We start from the raw sequence: 23,625 nt of genomic DNA on the forward strand, positions 1-23,625 counted from the left end.
CTGTGGTATCGTGTTATGGTAGCTGGAGCTGACTAATATGACCACTTACCTCCCAGGATTGCAGGGATCAATGTCCCTAAGACAGAGCCTGGCCCCTAGTAGATGTTCCCTTCCTTTTATTTGGCTTCTCACTCCAGAGAGCCACACGGCCACAGGAACTCACAGATAATCAATAAACTGATAGGGCAAAAGCAAAATAAAATGCCCCTTGAGTACAACAGGGAATTACCCATCACTAACTAGAAATCTCCACCCCTTACCTGGCCAAAGCTTTGTCTGGTTTCCTGCCTCTCTGGCTCCACTTCCCAATCGCCCCCGGGCAAGCTGTCCTACACCCATTTCAGTCCCAGTGCTCCCGCTAATTTCTCAAAGCTTTTGTGATTTCGGCAAGGCCCTTCATATCCTGGCCCTAATTTCTAAACATCCCCTGGGCTACATCCAAACATCCTCTCTCACTTTAACTCTACACAACAATCATTCTAAACCACTTGCTGTTTTATTTTATATCTCCACACTTGCTGTTCCTCATGCTAGGAATGCACTCTACCCTACTGTCTACTTGGCAAACTCCTATTCGTCCTTCAAAACTCAGTTCAGATATCACCGCTTCAGGGATACCTTCCCTGCGCTACATCCCACTGTGGTACTTCTCTACCTCATATCTACATGTATGTTAGCATTTTATCAGAGTATATGGTAAGCACATTTACACACTCATCCCCCTAAGAAGCCTGTGCATTCTAAACTCAAGGGCTGTATTTACTTATATCTGAACCCGAGAAGTATCTCCCAGGAGTTATGCCTCACTAACAGAGGTTATCAGCCAAATCCCTATAGGTACAAGTTTGTACAGAGAAGCAAAACCATTCCAACATGAAAATATTCACTGAGAACTGGGAGAAGTCCCCAGACAAATACCCCTCTTTGCTTATCACTAATTTTCCCATGTACTACATGTACTACATGTACATGTAGTATTCCCATGTACTACATGCCAGGTTTTATGAGGCAGCTGCTACCAGAAGTCACAGGGCAAATGCACAGCAAAATGACTGCAGGGCAAAATTGTGGGATTTCCCAAAGTCATGAAAGTGATGTTGGGTGTATGCAGATAACTAAAGAAAGTCTGGAAAAGGGACCAGAAAACCACCAAGAGAAACTCAGTGAGGATGGTCACAGGACTGCTAGCTCCGATGAGAATGATCTGAAGATCCAAGGATGAAACGCATGTGGCCAGACCCCTATGACCACAACAGAAGACTAAAATGCTGTAAAGGATTGTCAGAAAGAATTACCCCAAACGAGATCTACACTTGGTTCATTCCCTGTCCACCCTAAGAATCAGCATAGAGCTGCAACTTTAACCTGCATTTTATAGATTATAAAAACAAATGCATCTTGTTTTTATGACTTTGGCTTTCCAACATGTGCTTGCTCATTCCGTTGCATTCGACGAATCTGGGTACCATTCTGACTGTAACCTAAATTTTGTAGATTATTAGACAAACTTATACTTTCACAATATTTTTAGTTTAGAGGGGAAAAAAATCCACACTTTTCCCCCCATGAAGGAAAAAATATTGGTTTCTCCTTTTTAAGATTATTTTTTAGGATAAACATCTGCCAAGTTGAAGAATGACAGGAGGGCCAGCATCTGTTCCCACGGGTCCTTAGCAGTCAGAACCACCGAGGCCACTGGCCCTCAGGGTCCCCACAGGGAGACGGGGTACGGGCAGTGGGAGGGCACGTACTTGTAGATGGCGCTGTCCTTCTTGGGGCTGTGCTGTGGCAGGAGGCTGTGGGAGTACTGGTGCACGCCCAGGTCGTACAGCGAGGGGAAGTCCTTGCCACAGAGGTGGCAGCGGTAGCTCAGCTCCTCCTGGTGGCTCTTGATGTGCTCCAGAAATGTGTCGAGCTTCGGGAAGGTCTGCGCACAGCTTTTGACCACACACTTGTACACCTTGGGGGAAGATACAGGGCAGGGGAGGCAGGCTGTTCCCCCGCTCTCCTGCTGCCGGAGCCCTGTTTTATTTTGATTGTTGTCCTCTCTCTGTAGCCAGTCATAAGGGCCCCATTACCCTTCCCTCAGGCTCTGTGTGACCTTGCTAGATTTAGAAAAATTACCCCAAACCTGGAAATACAGTAAAAGGACGACATCGTGTCCTCTCATTGTTGTACTAGAGTGGTGGCTCTCTGACTTGAGTCCATCACAGTGACAAATTGCTGGGTGCCACCCCCAGAGCATCTGATTCAGCAGGTCTGGGTGGCCTGAATATGTGGCATTCCTAACATGTGCCCAGGAAACGCTGAAGCTGCTGCCCTGGGAACCTCACTCTGAGCAGTGCTATCTAACAAGGCTGCCTACGGCCCTCTCACTCTCCGGGGGATGGGTCTCATTTTGACTATTTACTATTGATTAGGATCCAGACTCTATAGTTAAATTTTTACTTGTAGAAAACAGATTCGATGTAAATGATTTTTGTCAAGCAGAAAGGGTAACCCCAAAGGTCATGGGTTTTATTGCAATCTAGGACATTAACCAGATTTGCATCTACCTTAGCAATCTTTTCTGAATATTCCCTTTTTTCACTGACATAATTATACACAGGTATAAATACCAAAGTCTCATATCCTCTTTTGAACTGGCTTTGTCATCCTTCCAGTTTCCTTATTAACGAGTTCTGTAAAATTCTGGCTTATGTTCACTATGTCATTCACATGAAAATTATGTTTTTAAATTTTGAAAAGTATACCTTTTTTTAACGTTTATTTATTTATTTTTGAGGGAGGGAGAGAGAGAGAGCAAGAGAGAGAGCGACCGAGCACACAAGCGTGAGCTGCGGAGGGGCAGAGAGGGAGAGAAAGAATCTCAAGCAGGTTCCTTGCTGCCAGCGCAGAGCTTGATGTGAGGTTCGAACCCATGAACCGTAAGCTCATGACCTGAGCCAAAATCAAGAGTTGGACTGACTGAGCCACCCAGGTGCCCCCAAAATTATACTTTGACAAATATATTCCTGACTGCCTACACAATCCCACATGTTCCTTCTTCCTAACAAAGTGAATCCTGATTTGTTCAGAGTGGCAACATACCCAGTTAAAACACTTGATCTCCCTGGCTCCCTTTCATCTAGTGTCAGCCATCTGCATCCTTTCTTGCCAGTGATATGCAGGCAGTGGTCTTTAGGGAAGGGATTACTTCCAGAACAAAAAAGGCAAAGGCTTCCTAGGAGAAATCCCCTCTGCTTTTCTCAATTGTCCTGACTGGAATCCAGATGTGATGACTGGAGATACAGCAGCCACTACGCAACCTTGAGGAGAAAAGTCACATGCTCAGAATGGTAGGGCCGAAAACTAGGGGAAGCCTGAGTCTATGATGACATATCTGACCTGCTATATAAGCCCAACATTGACTACTTACAGCTTTTTATAACATGAGGGAAGTAAAACCCTAACTAGTAAGCTAGTTGTCTTATTATTTGCAAGTAATAATGAATTCCTAAGTGACTGAGTGCATACAGTAGCTCCAACTAATGAGAGATCTACAGAGGGCTTCTAGGAAATTTTCTTGCCCCTAAAAAAGGCACAGAGAAGCGAGCCCCTTTTTGCTCATGGATAACACTGTATCTGGACTGCTGCCTAGAAAGAGTGACTACCATCCCATAACCACAGATAAGCCATCAGTAGAGAACAAGGTCATACCCTGAGATGGCAGAGACAAGAGTGGGAAGGACACAGAGTTCCTGATGTTGGATTGAGTCAACTGACTGTTTCAGGCCTGGAGCTGCCCAATCTTGTATTTTCTTGTTATGTGCAATGATAAACCTCTTAATTGTGTTAGCAGTCTGAGTCAAAGTTTCCTATGATTTGCCCCATGGGTATCCTAACTTAATTTCATCAACCCCCCTGCTGGGAACCAATCCTAAGATATAAGCCAGAGATTTGGATGAATATTTGATTACAGTGTTGCTCGCTGTAGTTTTGTTTACAATAGCAAAATACAGTTAATATCCAAAATGTTAAAACAATGGGATTTTTAAAAGTATAACTGTTAAAAATTATGTTTTTTAAAATTAGCGACATGAGAAAATTCTCAGAAGATAAAATTAGGTTAAAAAATAGAAAGCACAAATCTCAAGAGAATTTATGCTTATTAAAAAAAAAAATCTCGTGGCACCTAGGTGGCTCAGTCAGTTGAGCGTCTGACTTTGGCTCAGGTCATGATCTCGTGGTTCATGAGTTTGAGTTCTGCATCTAGCTTTATGCTGACAGCTCAGAGCCTGGAGCCTGCTTCAGAGTCTCTGTACCCCCCTCTCTCTGCCCCTTCCTTGTGCACGCTCTCTCTCTCTCTCTCTCAAAAATAAACAAATGCTAAAAAAAAAAATTAAAAAAAAAAATCTCAAAAGGCCCTGTATGGATGATTCCATTTGTACAACGTTCTCAAAATGATAAACTCACGAAGATGGAGAACTGATGAGTGGTTTCCAGAAGTTAAAAATGTTAGGGAAGAGGAGAGTAGGTGTAACTAATGAGCGGTGGCACAAGGAAGGTCTTTGTGGTGATGGAATAGTTCTGTACCGTGATGGCAGTGGTGGCTACCCAAACCTGCAAACCTGCACAGGTGGTAAAATGGCACAGAACCATACACATACTGCATGCCAATGTCAGTTTCCTAGTTTCGGTATCATGCTGTCGTTATGTAAGATGTAACCACCAAGGGAAACTGACTGAAGGGCATAAGGGACATCTCAGTACCATCTTTGCAACTTCCTATGAATCTATAATTCATCCAAAAGAAAAAGCTTAAAAAAAAAAGCACTATCAGAAGAAAAAGCACAATTCAAAATAATATGTGTAGACCAATCCCAATTATAATAACAATAATACCCCAGGAGCTCCACAAAATATGCTGGATTTTGTGCTGCATTCTTGGGATGGTGCATTGCAAGGTGGTTACTGACATAGGGTTTGGCTTTGAACCCTGACCCAGTCAGTTACTGGCAGTGTGACTCTGGATGAGTCATTTCACCCCTCTGGGCCTCAGTTTCTTATTTGCGTATACTGAAAATGCCTATCTCTAAGGTTGTTATGAAGATTAAATAAAATATTGAATGTAAAGCACTTAGCAGGGTGCCCAGCATATAATAAATGCATTCTTTAAACCTATACATTCTTTAGATTTTTCTGAATTTTCTAATTCTATATTGGATCCATGATACTTTTATAAGAAGAAAAAAATAACAATAAAACTTATTTTAAAAAATAAAGACTGGAATAGAGTTACTATATAATCTAGCAATTCCACATGTAGGTTGATGCCCAAGAGAACTGAAAATGTATGTTTATTTTTTTTTTTTAATTTTTTTTTCAACGTTTTTTATTTATTTTTGGGACAGAGCGAGACAGAGCATGAATGGGGGAGGGGCAGAGAGAGAGGGAGACACAGAATCGGAAACAGGCTCCAGGCTCTGAGCCATCAGCCCAGAGCCCGACGCGGGGCTCGAACCCACGGACCGTGAGATCATGACCTGGCTGAAGTCGGACACTCAACCGACTGCGCCACCCAGGCGCCCCTGAAAATGTATGTTTAGACAAAACTTGTACACAAATGTCCATGGAAGCGTTAGTCACAATAGCCAAAAAGCAGAAACAACCCAAATGTCCATTAACTGATGAAAAGATAAACAAAATGTGCTATGGCCATATAATGGAATATTATTCTACCATAAAAATGAAGTACCAATACATGCTAATACATGGGTGAACCTTAAAAACATGATGTCAAAAGGCCAAATATCATGTGATTCCATTTATATTAAATGTCCAGAATAGGCGAATCCATAGAGACAAAGAATAGTTTTAATGGTTGCCAGGGACTGGGGAAAGGGGGGAGTGGCAGCTAATGGGTATAGGGCTTCTTTTTGGGATGATGATAATATTCTGGAATTAGATAGTGGTGATGGATGCACAAATTTATCAATAAACTGAAAACCACTGAAGTGTACATTTCAAAAAAGGTGAATTTGGGTGGCTCAGTCAGTTAAGCGTCCAACTTTGGCTCAGGTCACGATCTAGTGGCTTGTGGGTTCCACCTCGTGTCGGGTTCTGTGCTGACAGCTCAGAGCCTGGAGCCTGCATCGGATGCTGTGTCTCCCTCTCTCTGTCCTTCCCCTGCTCACACTCTTTCTCTCAAAAATAAATAAACATTAAAATTTAAAAAAAAAAAAAAAAAAAAAGACTGTGGTCCTATATCCCCATGGGTAGGTTTTTAGACATTAAAGTTTCTTGGGGTATTAAGAATTTTTCTCATGTCCAATTCCTCCATTATATGACCCCTAATAAGAGATGGGCTTCCTTCCTTGGCCTCGCACCATAATGGCCCAGTGAACTAGCCCCACCCAGCGAGGGGAAGCTTGGCCTGCCTATCCCGGTGGTTAGATGGTAGCTCACAGCAACTGAGGCCCACTCCCGTCCCTCTCTGGGCAGTGTTCAAGACCTCAGCAGCAGCCAGTGCTCACAACTAGGGTGGCTGTGGCCTCCCGCTGCCCACCACTCACCTACCTGCTCATTCTTATGCTGGGTCATGTGGGACTTGAGCTGGAAGTAGGTGCTGAACTTGCTGGGGCAGAACTGGCACAGGTAGGAGCTATCGATGAGGACCACCTGCTTGGCCTCCAGCTTGTCCCCCTCATCCTCACCTGCTGTGGGCAAGGCCTGGGGCTGTGGGGCACCCGACAGGGTCTGGCCCAAACCTGTGGAGAAAACCAGGGAAGGAAGTCACTGAGAAGTGCAGAAGAAGAGTCAGGACAGACAGTCTGCCACGCATACTTGCCATCCCTCCTTTCATGTGATGCCCCATTTTATGCATAAAGTAGACTGAAGCCCAGAGAGGTCAAGGAGATTGCCCAAGGTCACACAGCTAGGAATAAAACCCATGAAGCTTCCGAGGATAGGTATGGGAACGATGGTATTCCCCACTTCCACCTACCTGTGTTTTCCTCGTCCTCCTGCCTGCTGGGGTTGAGGGCCATGACCTGTACAGTTACAGAGTTGCGAGAGACAGTGCCACCACTACGCCCTGGGGGCCACACCTTATGAGTCTGCATGTGTTTCTTGACATTAGACTTCTGGGCAAAGGCACGGCCACATGCAATGCATTGGAAGGGCTTCTCACCGGTGTGGCTGTAGGAAACAAAGCTTGTCAGCACCTTACGTAGGAATCGGGATGTGACCTCAACATAGGAGCTCACAGCCCCCAACAAGGCCCACACAGAGATGCTGTTGGCCATCATTCTTGACACCATGAAGTCAAGCCCTCTTGCTGAGGCAGGCAGTCCAGAGACAGAAAGATCCCGGGCTCTTGGTGACATTACTGAGTTACTGAGTCAACCAGCCTGGAGCTGACCTTCTCTGTGGCCATCTCATACTGTGAAAGAAAACATTTGCTAACTGGTTAAGCCCATCCAAATAGGGATTTATGGTTATTATTGTTTAAATGTTTATTTATTCTTGAGAGGGAGAGAAAGAAAGAGAAGGCGAGCAGGGGCGGGGTCGGGGGGCAGTGAGAGACTGGGACAGAGGATCTGAAGCAGACTCTGTGCTGACAGCAGAGAGCCCGATTCGGGGCTTGAACTCACCAACTGTGAGATCATGACCTGAGCCGAAGTCAGATGCTTAACCAACTGAGCCACCCAGGCGCCCCTAAATAGGGATTTATTATTTGAAGGAGAAATAGCATAGTCACAGCACAGCATTTGTATCATTATTTAGTATTTTCCTTCAAATCAACCCACTTTTTTAAAACTCAAAATAATTTAAAAATTGAGCTTCCTGTTGTTATTGTGTATGGAAAACCACTTGTCATAAATACAAAGTAACTAAAAAAAAAATGCAACAATTTAAAAAACAGTATTAAGACCCAAAGCTGCACTGTCCAGTAAGGTTGACACAAGCCACACAGGATGATTTAAATTTAAAAGAAAAAATTCCATTTCTTAGTCATACTGGCCACATTTCAAGTGCTCAACAGCCATACGTGGTTATTGGCTACCCTACTGGGTACAGTGCCAATTTGGGCATTTCCATCACTGCAGAAAGTTCTATTGAACACACTAGTGTGGACGAGTGGGTCTCAACCGAGTTTGATTTTGCCCTTCAGAGGACATTCAGCAATGTCTGGAGACATTTCAGGTTGTTACAGGTGAGGTGTGAGGGTGTTGCTGGCATCTAATTCATGTTAGAGGTCAGGGATGCAGCCAAACGCTCTGCCAGGCACAGGTTAGCCCCTCACAGAAAAGAATGATGTGATGTAAAACGTCAACAGTGCCAAGGCTGAGACGCCCTAGTCTAGTGAGAAGCTGCTGCCTGCCATGACTGGAATCTGAGCCTGTGCACGTGCACACGCATCCATGTGCTCTCTCCTCTCTCTCTTTGCTATAAAAGACGAGCAAGTATAGGAGAGGCATTCAGGACAGACTAGCACTAGACTGAGGCTTTCTCCTTTGATTCTCTAAGGACTGAAAGAAACCAAAAAGCGAATACTTGAATAATTTCCTGTATCCCTCAGAACTTCTCAACACCATATCTACAAACCACCTAAAATCATCTCAGGTACCAACGCAACTCGTTCTGTGAGAAACACCAAATAAGTTCACCCCTCCACTTCACAGATGGAAAAACCCGGGCCCAGAGGGGCTCCCTGTGTGTTCTTGGGACAGGAGGGATCACGGTTTGTCCCGAGTGAGCAGAACTCATAGTCCTATTCGCAGACCATGGCAGCTCTTGAGGTCGGTCCTTTCTGCAGAGGTGAGGACTGAGGCACCCCTCACACCTGTGAAGGTCCTACAGTTCAAGTACATTTCTCCCCTCACCTCGCCCCACTCGGACTGTCCCCACTAGAGCAGACGGGCCCTACAGCTTTCACAGATCCCTCCTGCTGCTCCCAACAGCAGAGGGAAAACCATCCTGACTTGGCCCAATGGTCTGAGAACCACGACAGGATGGATGGGGCCTTGGTCACCACCCTGGCCAAGGGGCCTGGGCGGGGAGCCTTGCTTCTACTGTGGATGCCCTCCCACCGCCCCCGCCAGAGCCACCTGGCCCACCACACCCGGTGGTACCTGCGGATGTGCTGCTGAAGGTCGAAGTTTTTGGTGAACGACTTGTCACAGTATGAGCACTTGAGTTTCTGAGCCTTTGGCTTCCCTGCAGCTGAAAAACAAGGTGGGGGCAGGGGAAGGTGAGGCTGGGGGTACAACTGAGGGCAACAAGAGCAGCCTCCTGACACTCTACCCCTTGGGTCTGGGGCCAGAAAGCCCAGACTCTGGGAGGTCCAGATCCCCAAATGCACGGGATGGAGTGAGCCTCTCACAGTGCCTGGAGGAGGAAAGCCCAGGGAACATGCTCTGGCTGGAAGAGAGAGAGAACCCCCAAAAGGCTCCCCTCTGCCCTAGGATAAAAGCCAACCTCTCTGCTGGGGCCTACAGGGCTATGCATCCTCTGCTTCCTGCTAACCTCATCGTTCTCTCCATCCAGCTGCGGTGGGCTCCTTCTAACCCTGAAAAACCTCAGGCATGGTCCCACCTCAGGGCTTTTACACCAGCTATTCCCCCTTGCCTGGTGTGCTCATCCCTCAGAGGGCCACAAAGCTGCTTCCTTCTCATCCCTAGATGGATAGGTAGCGGCATTTTCTAGTCTCTCCCCAGTATTCTCAATCATAGAACCCTGTCAATCTCCTGCCTGGAGCAACCCATAAACGGTTATCCTGTTTTCCCTGTCTGTCTCTTCCATTAACTGTAACGGAGGTCACAGAAATCATGGACCACAATGCTGGATCCTCAGTACCTGATGCTGACTCTGGCACACAGATATTTATGAAAGGAAGGTTGGAGGTAGTTGACTGGAAAGCCCCTGAAAAATTCTTGATTTCTGTGTCCTCCCTCTCCACCACAACTTTCTGACACTCCTCCTGTCCCTTGCTAGCATCTCTGACGGGGCGACAGACATTGTTGCTTGCCTGCCTGATATCCACTGCCCCCCTTTGCTCCTCATAAATCCCCTGCATAATGGGAACATCAGTGTTCCTGGCTAAAAGTGACACTTCAGCTTCCTTTACAGCTAGACAGGCTCATGTGACTAAGTTGAGACCAATGAGATGTAAATAAAAGCATCATGCAGAAATTCTGGAAGCTGGGAGGTGCCCCTTTTATCCTTCTTACTGCCTGGAATATGAAATTGATGACTGGAACTCCAGCAGCCATATTAGTCGATGAGGCACCCTGATAACAGAAGCTCTGCTCTAGTGACAGCAGAGCAGAAAGACACAAATGTGGGGGCCTGATGACCATATAGGCACACAATTTCCAGACTGCCTGCCACTGGTCTCGTTTCCCATAGGCAAAAAAATAAATAAATAAAACTCTATCATTTTAAAGTCACTCTAATTTGGATTTTCCATTGCACGCAACCAAACTCAATCCTAACCATCATAAAAGGAAAGACCAGAACTAAGCAGCCTTATGGACAGGATAATGGTGAGGAACGATGCCCATCACAGGCTGCAGGCCCACCTTCTGGGAGTCCACTGGCACCTTTGGCCCTTCGGGTCTTCAGCGTTGGTGGGGAGTCAAAGGTGGCCACCGTGCCCCCAGTGGCGCTGGTCATGGGGGCGGCAGGGTTTGGTCCTTTCGGTTTGAATCCCTGTTTGCCGGGGCTGTAAACCGGAGGGGTGGGGTATACTGGAGCCTCCACACACTGGTTTGGCACCTAGAAGGACAGCACAATTAGGGAGAGAGGCCTGGGAAGGATGGAGAAGAGCTGTACCAGCCAGGGGGACGCTCACTGTAGCCCTGGCTAATCTCAGCCACTTCCCGCCTACATCACCATCCTAATCCCTTAGAACTTCATGGAGCCAGTAGGCTAGAAGCAGCGTCGGAGCCAGGCCATCTGGGTTCAAATGATGCTGATTCTGCCACTTATTTTCTAGGTGACCTTGGGCAAGTCTTTCAACATCTCTGTCTCAGCTTGACATCTGTAAAATGGGGATAATCAGAGTGTTCCTCTCGCTGGGTTGTTGTGAGGTTAGATGAGTTAACATGTAAAGAGCTTAGAACGGTGCCTGACATATGGTAAAGACTCAATAAACATTAGCTGCTCTTATTGCCATTACTGCTGTTACTAGCAGCAGTTTGTTAGCACAGGAGAACCAGGAAGTCAGGAGGGGCTGCGCCCTCATCAGCAACCCCCTCCCGAACTGACCCTGCCTGATGCCACACCAGCCAGCAGCTCTCAACTGAGAACTGACATACCAAATAAATTCTGAGCCACTCAAACCTAGTTAACACTAAGCTTACATCATGACACTGGGGCACTGTGAAGAATTCATTAAATCAGTGATGTACTCCTCATTCATTGGTTTTTCCAGGCTGGCCTATCCAAAATTTCACTCCCTAGCCTTCTCTGCTTTATTTTTCTCTGTAGATTTACCGCTAGCAAATTATGTATTTTACTCACTTATCTATTACCTGCCTAGTTCCGTGAAGGCAGGGACTTTTGGTCTACTTTTATTTAGTCCTCAAAGCCTGGAGTAATCCTTGGCACAAAATAGGCATTCAATAAATATTTTTGAATCCATGAATTCATGTATGCATTATAACATAATGATATATAAGAAACGCATACTTGTTCATTCAGATGACCAAAATATGTTTGTCACATATACTTGGCCTTCATCCACAGTTCCTGGAAATGCTTCAGAGCCATAAAAGTGAAATAGGTGTCTATTTTTTGTCTTATTATTAATGAAAGTGACTTTTTTTTTTTTTTTTAACAAAAGTGACTTTTGGCCCTGACCTAAGGGTGGGGGGCTGGTTGCCAAGAGGACCAACCACATGACTGATGGGTTGGAACATTCAGTCCCAAACCCCAACCTCTGGGGAGTGAGGAAGGGCTGGAGGTTGAATCAGCCAATAGCCAATGACTTAACCGTGGCTATGTAACGAAGCCTCATAAAAACCCCAAAGGACTAGGTTTGGACATCTTCCAGGCTGATGAACATAGGGAAGTGTGGAGGGAGTGGCACAACCAGAGAGGGCACAGAAGATCCACTTCCCTTTCCCCACACCTCACCCTATGTGTCTCTTCACTGAGATGTTGATTCATTATCTTTTATTACATCCTTTAACAAACTGGCAAATGTAAATGTTCCCCTGAGTCCCATGAGCTGCTCTAGCAAATTAACAGAACCTAAGGAGGAGGTCGCTGGAACCTCCAATCTGTAGCCTGTCTGTCAGAAGCACAGGTTGCTTGCAATGGGATAAAGTGAGGGTGAGGGCAGTCTTGCAGGACTGAACCCTTAACCTGTGGAATCTGCTGTGATCTCTGGGCTTATGACATCAGAATTGAGTTGAATTGTTAGACACTGCACTGGTGTCTGAGAATTGCTTGGCATTGGCTGGGGGGGGGGGGGCGGGGGACCCCACCCAGCTTTGGAATTGGGTCCAGGAACCAAAAGAGTTGACATCAGTAGATGTATGTATTGGGCATCTGATATGGTACCAGTAGGTGCTTCTGTTGGATCTTGTCTGTTGGCCCTTGGCACCATTCTTACACCCTTCCATGCCCTCCCCTGATACGTGCATTCCCAGACTCCCTTGCCAGCAAGGTTCTGAGCATAGATTAGGTTCTGCCCATGAGAAGCACCTGCATGAGATTTGGAAGGCAGAGGGGAAGTAGAAACTGCTTTCCCCTGGCAGCCGTGGTGGGAGACAAGGTTTGCAGTCCTGAGTGTTGGAGGGGCTGGCTGAGCTCTACATTCCCTTCCTGGCCACCAGCCTCAAGGATGGCAGGGCAGCAACAGAATCCTAAAGCTTCCCCACCTCTGGGCGCAGCAGTAGCTTCCTGGCCCTCTGGGCCAAGCAACAACCGTGAACCTGAAAATCAGTGCCGCTCGCCCACTCTGCCTTTTGTTCCATCTAGCCCTTCTGAAGTCAGCTTTGTAGCACCTGACTTTTTGTATTAAATCCCTCTGCCAGAAATACCTAGAAGGGTTCCTACTTTCCTGACCAATACAGCACTCAGTAAATAGGTATCACATGGATGAATTCACCTTTCAAGTCATTACTGAGAAATTATGTGACTGCCACTGGGTTTGCTCTCATTACCCTCAACAGCTCTATAAGGGGAGTTCCCATTTCAGAGGAGAGGAGACTGAAGTCAGAGGGCCCTATTTCAGATTTTCAGATACCTACTACGGGTGTACCACAGGCCAGGTACTCCGCTAGGTGCTAAGGCTGCCAAAACAAAGAAGACTCAGGCCCTGTGCTCAAAGAGCACCCTCATCTCCATGGGAAGGCTCCTCCGGGGCTGGCCCCTTCACCTACCGGGCCACTATTTAGTCTCTTGGCAGCTCACTGACTCAAAAAAAAAAAATTTTTTTTTAAGTCAACAAAAGGAAGCTTGCTCTATTCCCTCAGGCTAGGGCGAATCTCCTGCAGGCTCTCATCACATCACATGGCTGGTGGTAGAATTTTCCCATTGCTCTGGTTCTCTTCAGATATACATGCTCCCCGACACGGAATGTCTGTATGGCCAGACTGAGTATGAGTCAGCACTGGTGTCTGGGAAGGTCCTGAACTCTTAGCACCCTGAACTTACAGCTCAGAGCTCTTCAGCAGGGAATCAGTGTGGTACATATGGCACACTGATTGCATAATGGCCTCAGTTCTTTACCCCTCCCAGGACCCATGCCCTTTGCAGTGTGATTTTGCAGCTTTTCCCATCAAGATGTGGCATCTGTTTCCTTACTGTTTAAATCTAAGCTGGCCTTGTGACCTATTTTGACCAACAGACGGGACACTGTACAAGCCTAAGCCTCAAGAGGTACCCTCGAACATTTCTGCTTGTGTTCCTGAACCCCCACCACTGCAGTAAGAACATGCCTGGCTAACCCGCTGGAGGCTAACAGATGCGTTGGAGCAGAGCCGGGTCGGCCAACTTGTCCCACCCCAGCCATCCTAGAGCAGCTGACAGCTGCCATCTCCAGACACCTGGGAGAGCCCAGCCAAGATCAGCAGAGTTGCCAAAGCAAGCCGCATAGATGCGAGAACAATAAACACGGTTTGCCATCTACCACTGAGGTTCTGTGGCTATTTCTTCCTCGGCCATAACTAACCCATACATCTAGCTTGTTCAAAATGTAAGATTGATCACTGGTCAACTGATCATTGACCAATGATCACATCGATCACTTCTTGGAATCCTCTCCCTAAAACACAGGTGTTCTGACTGTTCTGAGGACTTCCTGAGGGCAGCTTGTATTTCTGCCACAACCCTCTGCTTCGTGCCACCTTCTCATGGTTCGCATTTCACGTTTATGGGCATGATGGCTTGATTAAATTAAATGGCTTGATTCTCTCCCATGATATGGTCTCTCCCTGATCTGATTTTGTCTCAGGCACAGCATGTGGCACAGAGCTGGTGCTCAGGAAAAGTTCCGGTTACCCATGATGACCGTGACCAGTTCCTTCCCCTCCCCCCAAGCCCCCGGCCTCTGCTCACCTCCAGGGGTGGGTAGGGCTGCATTCCCAATGCCTGGATCTCCACTGTGCCACTCCCAGCCAGGGGCTCCGTGGCACTGTACACCTCAACCACGCCATTTCCGCCAGGGTTGGGACGCCCGGGGGGGCCCAGGCTCTGGGGTGGTGGGGGTGGGGGCTGGGGTGGTGGGGGTGGGGGCAGTGGTGGAGGGGGTGGGGGAGGTGGCGGAGGCTGGGAGAGGTAGCTGGGTGCGGAATGCATGTTCAGGCTGCTCTGCAATCAGAAGAGAAAATTAAAGTGCCACACCCTCTTGATACCAGTGAGGAAGGACATCTGTCTTAGCCAGCCACGTGGAAAGAGGAGCCCCTCACAAGGCAGCTCAGAGGACAGGGCTGACAGGAGGCACGGAAACACTCATGGAAGAATACAGAGGAAGCGTCAGCCAGGCGCCGTTACCCCTCTTCTCAATGAAAGTCCACAAAAATGGCCCAGCTTGTACAGGGCTGGGCCCATACAGCAGCCCCGGTGTTGCTGTTTTAGGAGGACTTGCTTGTAGGACCGGCTCTTGAACGGCATCTGAGAACCTGCCTCGTAGAAGGCTGCCTATATCGGTGAGGCTGTTTTGCTCACTAGGGCACTGACTACTCTGTACCAGATCACCTAGATTGTTGTACGGGCAGTGTGATCTATGGTGAACACCTCCTTTCCTTCTAGGAGTGTGGACTTTTGGTCACGGTGGCGCCCACACGACCAATCCCCAATAAAAGTCCTGGCCCTTGAATTGCAGGTGTGCTTCTTGGGCGGAAGCATGCATACACATTGTTGCTCTTCACTGCTGAAGGAAAAAGCGTTTTGTGGGGCACCTGGCTGGCTCAGTTGGTAAGAGCATACAAGTCTTGAACTCGGGTTTGTAAGTTCGAACCCCACGTTGGGTGTGGAGATTACTAAGAAAGAAGTGTTTTGCGTAATTTCTCCCTATGTCCACAAGAGGAAGAACAGTAGAAACCTAGGCCTGGATTCCTCCAGATTGCAGCTGATGTCTTTTCTCCTTGCTGATCCTGCTGTGTATCCTTTGTCAGGAATAAACCACTAGTACAACCATCCCAAGTCCTGGGAGTCTTTCTAGAGAGGCACTGAATGTGTAAGTAGCTGTAGACACCTGAAACACAGCCACTGACTTCTAGAAACTTATTTCACAAAAATAATCAAGCAGATGGGCAAAGATATCTGTACTTTGATGATTCTCCAGTAGTTTTTATAACAGCAAAAAATGGCAGTGACCTACATGGCCATTAGCAGAAGCCTGGTTAAATACAGGATGGTCCACACACATGATGGAATCTTGTATAGGTATTAAAATGATGGTGGTCAGGGATGCCTGGCCGCCTCAGTTGATAGAGCATTCAATACTTTTTTTTTTTTAATATATTTTTTAAGGTGTATTTATTTGGGAGAGAGACAGAGTGTGAGTGGGGAGGGGCAGAGAGAGAGGGAGACACGAAATTGAAAGCAGGCTCTAGGCTCTGAGCTGTCAGCACAAAGACAGATGTGGGGCTTGAATTCACGAACCATGAGATCATGACCTGAGCCCAAGTTGGATACCCAACGCACTGAGCCACCCAGGTGCCCCTAGAGCATGCAGTTCTTGATCTGTGGGTCATGAGTTCAAGCCCCATGCTAGGCAAAGAGTTTACTTAAAAAAAAAAAAAAAATACATATGTATATATATGATGGTGATCAGCATTTCATAAAGGGTGCTCCTCTTAATTACAGTTCCCTGGGTTCCACAGTCAAACATGGTTTGGGAAAAACCTGGGATGACAAAAAACAAAAGTGTTTTGTTGCAGGAAAACAACAGGAACAGGGCAAGGGAAGAAGTAGAATGCCTCCACCCTAAGCTGGTTTGACCAGAGATCCTTTTTATATTAGAAAAATCCCAAGGAGCCACTCTTCTGAGGAGCATTTTGGGAAATACTGATATAGAATTGTAGGCATAGGGGCACCTGGGTGGCTCAATCAGTTGAGCGCCCGACTTCAGCTCAGGTCATGGTCTTGCGGTTCGTGAGTTCAGGCCCCACGTCGGGCTCTGTGCTAACAAACAGCTCAGAGCCTGGAGCCTCCTTCGGATTCTGTGTGTGTCTCTCTCTCCCCCTCCCCTGCTCATGCTCTGCCTCTCTCTGTCTCTAAAAAATAAATAAATGTTAAAAAAAAAAAAAAAAAGAACTGTAGGCATAGATAATGACTTTAAGCAAAAGGCAAAATAAAAAAAGCAAGTTTCGGAACAGTGCGTATAACATGGTCCATTTACATGGATATGTATATTATAAATGCATTTATATAAAAAGCTGTTTCTATCTCTATTTGCATTCAAAGATCAGGAAAACCAGGCACCAAAAATCTAGTAGTGTTTTCTTTGGGTGGAGAGTGTGGATGGTTGATTAATTGACTGACTTCCCAACTTTTATTCTTTGAGAGAGAGAGAGAGAGAGAGAGAGAGAGAGACAGAAAGAGAGAGAGAGAAAGGGAGCACGTCCATATGCATGCAGGGGAGGGGCAGAAAGAGAATCTTAAGCAGATGCTACTGCGAGCACAGAGCCCCACTCGGGGCTCGATCTCACTACCCTGAGATTATGCCCTGAGCTGAAATCAAAGAGTTGGACGCTTAACCGACTGAGCCACCCAGGCACCCCATTATTCTTTGTTTGTCATTTTTTTAAAGATTTTATTTTGGGGGCGCCTAGGTGGCTCAGTCAGCTAAGTGACCAACTCTTGATTTCAGCTCAGGTCATGATCTCAATGTTCAGGAGACGGAGCCCCGCATCCTCTGTGCTGACAGCATGGAGCCTGCTTGGGATTCTCTCTCTCCCTCTCTCTCTGCCCTTCCCTGGCTCGCACTCTCTCTCTCTCTCAAAATAAATAAATAAACATTTTTTTTTAATGAAAAAAAAAAAAAGATTTAAGTAATCTCTACACCCAACAGGCTATTCACAACCCTGAGATTAAGAGTCGTATGTTCTACTGACTGAGTCAGCCAGGTGTCTCCCAACTTTTATTCTGAAAACTTTCAAACCTACAGAAAGGTTGCAAAAAGAATAGAGTGATCAGGGACACCTGGCTGGCTCAGTCAGTAGAGCAGGCAAAAAAACAAAAAACAAAAGAGAACTATACATTATAGTCAGTTACCATGTCTCTCTAGTTTCCAGATTATGAGTAATTAAACTTTGTTTTTATTTTCCTATTGTGTATTTTCTATTGTTTCCCAATGGACATGAAATATTTCTGTTAAGAATAAAAATAGGAGGGGTGCCTGGCTGTCTTAGTCAGGAGATCATGTGACTCCTGATCTTGGGGTTGTGAGGTCATGAGTACAAGCCCCACACCGGGCATGGAGCCTACTTATTTAAAAAAAAAAAAAAAAAAGGAGTCAAAGTAGCCAGATAATGGCAATGAAACCCCAAAGTAATGTTCTGGATCCCGAATGAAATGACAGCTTCCCTACCCACAGTGGGGCAGGCCAAGGTGCTACTGACAGTCTCTCTTCAGCATGAGAGAGAGCTAAGGCCAACCCCTCTTCTTTCTACAAGGTTCTGAATCCATAGCAGTTAACATGTAGTCCTAGAATCAAGACCCCCTAAGAAGCTGGCCCCGTCCTTACCTGCACGGGTGGGGGGCCCTGGGGCATGGGCTGGTCCAGAGACGTGAAGGCTGACATGGCAGACATGAGCACATCATCGCTCACCAAGATGTTTCCCTGCACCAGCGTCTGGATCAGCGGGGATGGGGGTACTGTAATGTACGTGGAGATCTGAGTAGTGTGAATGAGAAAGAGACAGAGAATGGACATGTCTGAGGCTCTGGAAGGAAACAGTGCATGATGCAAAAGACTTGGGTTCTGGAATCCCATAGACCTGCATTTCATTTCCACCTCTGCTTCTCCCTGCTGTGTGGCCCTGGGCAAGTCACTCTACTTCTCTGAACTTCCGTTTCCTTATCTATGAAATGAGAATAAGTCATACCTCCCTGTAAGATAAATACTCCATGACCCAGCAATAATACTTCCTGGTATCTCTCCTAGAGAAACACTCACACATTTCACAGGGAGTCTATGAACAAGGGTATTCTATGCAGCCTTATGTCTAATAGTGAATAACTGGAAACAACTTTGGTGTCCATCAAAGGGGAAATGGAGTAAAAAATACAATACAGTCATAAGACAGAATACTACACAGCAGATAAAAAGTACTGCACGAAAAATAAAATTACATAACAACATGCAGATTACGTATTCTTAATTTAAAAATTCTAAAACAAAAGTACTATTGTACTATTAAAAGTACTATATAATTCCTGTGGGCACTTAAATAAGTATGTGAAAGTATCTCAAAAGGTCAAAGGGTGCCTGAATGGTTCAGTCAGTTAAGCATCTGATTCTTGATTTCAGCTCAGGTCATGATCTCACCGTGCGTGAGTCTGAGCCCCACACTGGGCTCTGCACTGACCGTGCAGAAACTGCTTGGGATTCTCTACCCCTCCATCTCTCCCCCACTCCCTCCCATGTGTGCACACACACACTCTCTCTCTCAAAATAAATAAATAAACTTAAGAAAGAAAAAAAGATCAAGAAGGATACCCTTCAATAGTTAGCTGGGGGGCAGAGAAAAGGAATAGTGCCAAAGGGACCTTGATTTGTAACATTCTAACTTTTAAAGTGGAGATGGGAAATATGTATTACTTGCAAACATACAAATTGATAATAAAAATAATATGCTCTCGAGGGTACTGGTGAGGACGAGAGGCAGACCCTACAAGAGAGTGTCAAACATACAGTGACTTCTCAAAGTAGAAGTAAAGGGTTTTTATTTTATTTGTTGCTTTTCTTTACTGACAGGCTCTTGGCATCATCCTAGGTCACCTGTTTCTTTGGGACCTCTGGGGACACGGCAGCTGGCCCCCGGACCCCAGAGTCCCTCAACCACGTAAGGACAGCCTGGGTAGGTTAGATGATGCCCCATGTTATGGCCGGGAAAGGCAATGTAGATCCTGGCTCACAAGTATTTTTACAATGTCACATGCGTTAGTTAGGCTGACAAAAAATGGGAAAAGATATCCACGTCCATCCAAGTCACTTAGCAGGGATTCAAGTCTGCCTATGGGCCAACTGCTTATGTTCTAAAGTTATGTCCTTGCCCAGGAGTAAAGGAATTTCCCGCTCTCCTTTTACTGGAAAAAAAAACAAAAAACAAAAAACGGTGGGGTGGGGAGAGGGAATATTTTCTGCTAACAAACTCATAATCAAGAAGTGGGAAGAATCATTATGCTTTGTGTTAGATGTCTGTGGCAACCTGAGAAGTTTCAGTCTGCAAGTCCTTTGAATCTGGGGGTGAATGCTTTTATTCTGATGGCAGGAATTATGTCTATACAATAGATAGAGATATGTTTTTTGTTTGGAGATAAAGTTTTGTTTTTTTTTTTTTTCCAACGTTTATTTATTTTTAGGACAGAGAGAGACAGAGCATGAACGGGGGAGGGGCAGAGAGAGAGGGAGACACAGAATCGGAAACAGGCTCCAGGCTCTGAGCCATCAGCCCAGGGCCTGACGCGGGGCTCGAACTCCCGGACCGCGAGATCGTGACCTGGCTGAAGTCGGATGCTTAACCGACTGCGCCACCCAGGTGCCCCGATAAAGTTTTTTTTTAATCTTTATTTTTGAGAGAGACAGAGACAGAGCGAGAGCGGGGGAGGGGCAGAGAGAGAGGGAGACACAGAATCTGAAGCAGGCTCCAGGCTCTGAGCTGTCACCACAGAGCCCAACATGGGGCTCAAACCCATGAACCGTGAGATCATGACCTGAGACGAAGTCGGACGCTTCACTGACAGAGCCACCCAGGCGCCCCTGTTTGGAGATGATGTTTTAAAGGAATAAGGAGATAAGAGGAAGACAGAAGGAAATTTGACCTCCTGACCTGGCATCCTGAGACATGTCCAGCCTCTTTTTAAAAAAAAATTTTTTTAATATTTATTTTCAAGAGAGACAGAGTGTGCGTGGGGGAAGGGCGGAGAGAGAGAGGGAGACACAGAATCTGAAGCAGGCTCCAGGCTAGCAGCAAAGAGACCGACGCGGGCTCGGACTCATGAACCGGTGAGGTCATGACCTGAGCCGAAGTCAGACACTTAACCGACTGAGCCACCAGGTGCCCCTGTCCAGACTCTTTTCTAAGAATTCTTTAATCCCTTTAAGAGCCCCTGACCCAGGGTGTTCTGTTCTCCCCTGACCTCCAGACCTATGTTATCTGTCTGCATCTTTACCACCTCCACTTAAAGGTCCAATGGGCATCTCAAATCCAGCATAACCAGCTGAACTCCTGACAGCCCCACCAAATCTTGCTGTTTCCTCCACTTCAGTAAATGGCAATTCCACCTCTGCCATGGATCACCCTGGACTCCTCCTGATCTCATCTCTCACATCCAATGCATCCACAAACTCTAGTGGCTCCACCTTCAAAATACTTCCAAAACCTCCTCCCTTCTCTCCACCGCCACTGCCACCGTCCTGGTCGAGCCACCACCACCTACTGCCTGGATTGGTACAATGGCCCCCTAACGCGTTTCCTGGGTCTCTCTCTTGACTCTCATCAAAATCTATTCTCTGTACAGCAGTCGGAGTAATCTAGTTCAGGTGTAAACCAGACTATGTCCCTCTTGTGTTCAAAACCTTGCAAAGGCTCCCATCTCACTCAGGATAAAAGCCCGTAAGGCCCACATGCTCACCAGGATCCCCCTATTGCCTTGTCTGATCATATCATCTCCCACCCTCCTCCTCACTTATTCAGCTCCGGCCACTCTACCTCCTTGCTGTTCCTGGAATAAACCCAGCATACTCCCACCTCAGGGCCTTTGTACTTGCGGATAGCTCCTCCCGGAATATTCTTCCCCAAAGTAGCAGCATGACTCGTTCCCTCACCTCCTTAGGTCTCTGCTCATATGGCACCTCTTCCCAGAGCTCTTCCCCAAGTACCATATACAAAATGGCAAAACCTCCCATCTCTCTGCGCTTAACATCCTGAAAAAAGTACGTGTCCAAAACAGTGCCCACACAGTGCCTGACACATAGTGGATGCTCAAAAAAAGACTTGAACAGATGAATGAACAAACAAACGAACGAATACCTGGCGATTGGCAGGAGGTGGGGCCTGCTGGACTGCTGTGGGTGCTGCTGAAGGCGTGTAGATGCTATTGGTGGCCAGTGAGACTGTGGCCAAGGGTGGGGCATTCCCCTGGCACTGTTCCCGCTTGTGGGTCATAAATGCTGGCAGCGAGTTGAACTGCTTCTTACACTTCCCGCAGAGAAAGACATCCTCATCATCTAGGGGTCACATCCATACAGTAGCAGAGGGAGAGGAACAATGATAAAAGGGAAGATAAATGAGAGGGCATCACAATAAGAAACAGGACAAAACCTGCGGCTGGACCATAAGCATGGCAAACCTAACAGCAACCCATGACTCAGTGTGCGTGTAACAAATGTCAAGATTGTGCTTCCTGGGAGATTTCAAAACCACATAGGCACCTGCAGGAACATCCAGCCACAACTACCCAGGTATCAAAAAATCAGAAATCAAGAAATAGTAGAGTGGGTGCACTTCAAAGTTGAGATATTCGGAATTTTTATCCTGCCTGAGTTTGTTCACCAGTCCCCAAATGGCCTACATGACTTTCTATGTCTCCGCAGGCCCTGTTCTCTCTGCCAAGCTGCTTCTCTCAGAACAACTCATTCTGCAAGATTCTGCTCAAATGTCAGGAAGCCTTCCTAAAGCTAGTCACCACAGCTCCTCGCATATCACACTTTTCCCAGCACCACCAGACTATGAGTCCCCTGAAAGGGAGGAAATAAGTCTTACTTGCTACCAGAACTGCAATAATCCTGGCATATTTGTTGAATGAGTGGAAGACTAAATGAATGATTAGCTATAGCTGACACCACCCATTGAGGGGGTCTACCACAGGCCATGCACTGTGCCAAGCACTTGACATGTTATGGCAGGAATGTCTATTTGTCATTCAGTATTTACTCTTCCTTCTTAGACAGTAATACAAATTTTAGTGGGAAACATGACCATCTCGTTAAAGACTGTATTTCCCAGCCTTTGCAGCTAAACATGTCATGTGACCAAATTCTGACCAATAGGACAAGGGCAACAGTATACTGCCTATGCAACTTCCTTTCTTTTTTTTTTTTTTTTTTTTCTTTTTTTAAAAGTAGGCTTCATGCCCAGTGGGGGCCTGAACCCAGGACCCTGAGATCAAGACCTGAGCTGAGATCAAGAGTCGGGCACTTAAGTGACTGAGGCACCCAAGCGCCCCTATGCAACTTCCTTTTAAAAGGAAGTTCTTTCTTCCCTTTGTGTTGGCTACAATGTGGAAATGAAAGTGAAAAGCTGGAGCAGCCAACATAGACTGCAGATAGAGGGCAACAGAACCAAAAGAAAAAAGGGTCTGAGTCTCACCATCCCCACCCCAAATGCACATCAGGACTTCATGTAACAGAGAAATAAACTTTCATCTGTACAAACCACAAGAAACTCACGTTTCTTATTTACAACGGCTGAAGGTAAATCCCAAGTGTCCTCACAAGGCTTCTACGAGGCAAGGCTATTATCCTCACTTTACAGATGTGGAAACTGGGGCACAGAGAAGCTAACCTACTTGTGTCCAAGGTCATAGAGCCAGGAACTATGGGAATAAGGATTCAAACCCAGGTGGGCATCTCTCTGTGCCCAGAATGGTTCCCAAGTATTCAAAACTGTTTGTGGAATGAATAAATACACAGATTCACACAGGGCTTTAAAGTTCCTTACTTTCTCTCTCTGTCTCAGGGGCCTGGCTAGTAAACTGGAGATTCATGCTCAGCCTGTTCTTTCCATAGAAGGGAGGCTGAGAAATAACTTCTGGGTCAAAGGTACAACCACTGCCAAGCTCCACTGCCTAGACCTTCCCTATGTCACAATCCCCACGTTCACTAAATGATTGAGAAAGCGTGTCCTCATTGCTAAGCAGAGAAAAGCATGAGCCTGAAAATCCAGGCTGGGAGAGGGG

The 23,625-nt window shown here is 46.5% G+C and overlaps 1 protein-coding gene across 3 annotated transcripts in view; it reads right to left on the reverse strand.

Moving 5' to 3' along the window:
- The window catches only part of ZNF341 (zinc finger protein 341), a 46,460-nt gene that overhangs the window by 17,214 nt on the left and 5,621 nt on the right, over nt 1–23,625 (reverse strand). Inside the window, exons 3-10 of one of the 3 annotated variants that reach the window (XM_040447304.1) lie at nt 21,699–21,895; nt 18,188–18,337; nt 14,554–14,805; nt 10,566–10,761; nt 9,117–9,207; nt 6,986–7,179; nt 6,559–6,749; nt 1,752–1,960 (exon numbers count right to left, since the gene is read on the reverse strand). In XM_040447304.1, the coding sequence (XP_040303238.1) occupies nt 1,752–1,960; nt 6,559–6,749; nt 6,986–7,179; nt 9,117–9,207; nt 10,566–10,761; nt 14,554–14,805; nt 18,188–18,337; nt 21,699–21,895 (1,480 nt within the window). The remainder of the gene's footprint in view (nt 1–1,751; nt 1,961–6,558; nt 6,750–6,985; nt 7,180–9,116; nt 9,208–10,565; nt 10,762–14,553; nt 14,806–18,187; nt 18,338–21,698; nt 21,896–23,625) is intronic. The other 2 variants (XM_040447306.1, XM_040447305.1) reach the window with 2 other exon arrangements.

This window comes from Herpailurus yagouaroundi, unplaced genomic scaffold (assembly GCF_014898765.1).
Source record: "Herpailurus yagouaroundi ecotype Mexico unplaced genomic scaffold, PumYag 196, whole genome shotgun sequence".
NCBI lineage: Eukaryota > Metazoa > Chordata > Mammalia > Carnivora > Felidae > Herpailurus > Herpailurus yagouaroundi.